This window comes from Plasmodium relictum, assembly GCF_900005765.1.
Source record: "Plasmodium relictum strain SGS1 genome assembly, contig: PRELSG_00_v1_392, whole genome shotgun sequence".
In the NCBI taxonomy this organism is placed as follows: domain Eukaryota; phylum Apicomplexa; class Aconoidasida; order Haemosporida; family Plasmodiidae; genus Plasmodium; species Plasmodium relictum.
The window spans coordinates 11,483-13,673 of record NW_021628617.1 but is presented as its reverse complement, the minus strand read 5'-3'; the positions used below and the strand labels follow the sequence as shown (position 1 = coordinate 13,673).

The 2,191-nt window shown below is 18.6% G+C and overlaps 1 protein-coding gene across 1 annotated transcript, besides 1 other annotated feature; it reads left to right on the top strand.

Moving 5' to 3' along the window:
* Nucleotides 1-6: a repeat region.
* A 126-nt stretch (nt 7-132) lies between these two features.
* PRELSG_0027200 (fam-j protein) lies at nt 133-852 on the top strand (the record flags this gene model as incomplete). Its single annotated transcript, XM_028675723.1, has 1 exon — nt 133-852. A coding segment is annotated over one exon (720 nt), but the record flags the coding sequence as incomplete, so codon positions are not given.
* Nucleotides 853-2,191: the final 1,339 nt, after the last annotated feature.

The window sequence follows — 2,191 nt, the reverse complement described above, 5'->3', positions numbered from 1 at the left end:
TATTTTCGTACGACTCAAAATATTATATCTAGTCTTTATTTATTGATAATTTCAACTATTAAAAATAATTTTATTAAACTTGACAGTATTTTGAAAACATTGAATTTATCATATAAAGACCACGGTATAGTAGTACAAACTATTTTTTATTTTTTTAAAAAAGGAAACGTAAAAAATAAGGAAAAATTAAATCCTTACATAAATAAACCTTATAAAAAAAATTCTTTAGAAACAATTTATAATTTTTTATTAGAGGAAGAAAAGGATATTCTACATTACTATGATGAAGCATCTAAAACTTTGAATTTAGATTTAAGTGACGAAAATAAGGAAAGAATGCTCTTCTATAATTTAATAAATAACAAAGATACTGCAAATAATTTATTCTCTCTTTACAAAACCCTTATGAAATTAATCGGAGGTTTATTTATTAAAAAACAGTTAACCATTATTATGGAAGTACGCAAATCATTATTCAGTATAAGTTCATTAAGAGGAAAATGTATTTCACATAAAACAAAAAATATTTTAAATAAAGAACAACAGTCAAATTTGCTCTCTCAAATAGAAAAAGAAAAATGTAAAATGGAAAAAATTAAGCTTAATATAAGAAATTTATATTTATTGGTTACTACAAAAGATGATATAAAACGTATTCAAGTATCAAGTTATTTAATAAATAAAATAAATGGAATTATATCAATTTTACGTTTCATTTGTAAAATAACATATAAAGATAATGATAAAACTGGTCTTAATCAAAAAAAAGAAGCTGGTATGGAAAATATGTTGCTTGCACTATATTATGCCAACCAAAGGCTTTTAAAGTTTACTGAAAATGAAACCCAATAAAAATACATATTTAAAAAAAAGGATTTTTGTTAATTCATAAATAAAAATAATTTTTCCTTGTGTAATTTGTTAATTGGATGTTTGATTAATAAAAGATGTTATTGTCCTTTTATAATAAAGTTAGCTTACAAGTCAGCCATACCCTGACTCCAGTTAAAGAAAAAAAAAAATATATATATATTGTTATGTTTTTTTTTAATTATTTTACTTTCATATATATCTTTGTAATTTAAAAAAAAAAATTTAATTTATTTTTTTTTGTGTGTGAAGTTTTAGAATTGAAAGATTATTAATTTTTAATCAAAAGATAAAAAAATTAGTGTGTAAAAAGTGTAATGCTTATGTTATTGATTTATTTATTGCTAATTTATTAATTTCCCATTTAATGACTTTGCTAAGGTATTGAATAAACAATGTAATAAAGAGTACTTTTATAATGTGTTTAATATTTTTATTTGTTTATGCTTTTCCTTTTTAATGAAGTTGCATAAAGATGATAAAGTGTTTAATTATTTAATAATTTATAAATCTTCAATAAGTAAGGTATAATTAACATATAATAAACATCTTACATAAACATAAATATATAATATATAATATCTATGATTAAAAATAATATCTTTCATTTAAGTTTACGCATCCTTAAAAATATTTGATATTTAAATTCATTTATTTTTTTTAAAAATATCATAAATTTTTCTTTTCAAAAAAAATATAAAAAAAATTTTCTTAAATCTTTTTTCTTCTTCCAAAATAAAAATAAAAATTAAAAAAATATCTTTATTTATAAAATCAAAATGATAAAATTAATTAAAGAAATATTTTTTTTTTTTTTATCGATTATTTAGCTAAAAATGCATGATTGGTGTTGATAACATTGTGTACGAAGCTAAATTTCTTCATTGATATTTTAGCTAGTTATTATATTGATATATTAATTTGCCGTTTAATGACTTTGTTAAAGTATTAAACAAACAAATTAATAAAGAGCATGTATAACTAAGTATACGTTTATATATATATATTCGTTTTTATTATATATATATATAGTTTTCTTATGATTCATACTATTTAATCTGAGTTAAATTTTACTGCCTCTTTTAATAAACTTACTAATTGTTATAAATGAGTTTTTATTTACAAGGAATTACTTATTCTTTTAATTAAAAACATACAGATAAACTATAATAATTAATAAAGTCAAAATTTTATTATATTCAATGTTATTTCAAAATATACATTGAATAATACATAAACATTTCTTTTATCTCTTAAGTTTTAATAAATTAACATTTCATATTTAATTTTTAAAACACCAAAGTCAAAAAAAACATAACAT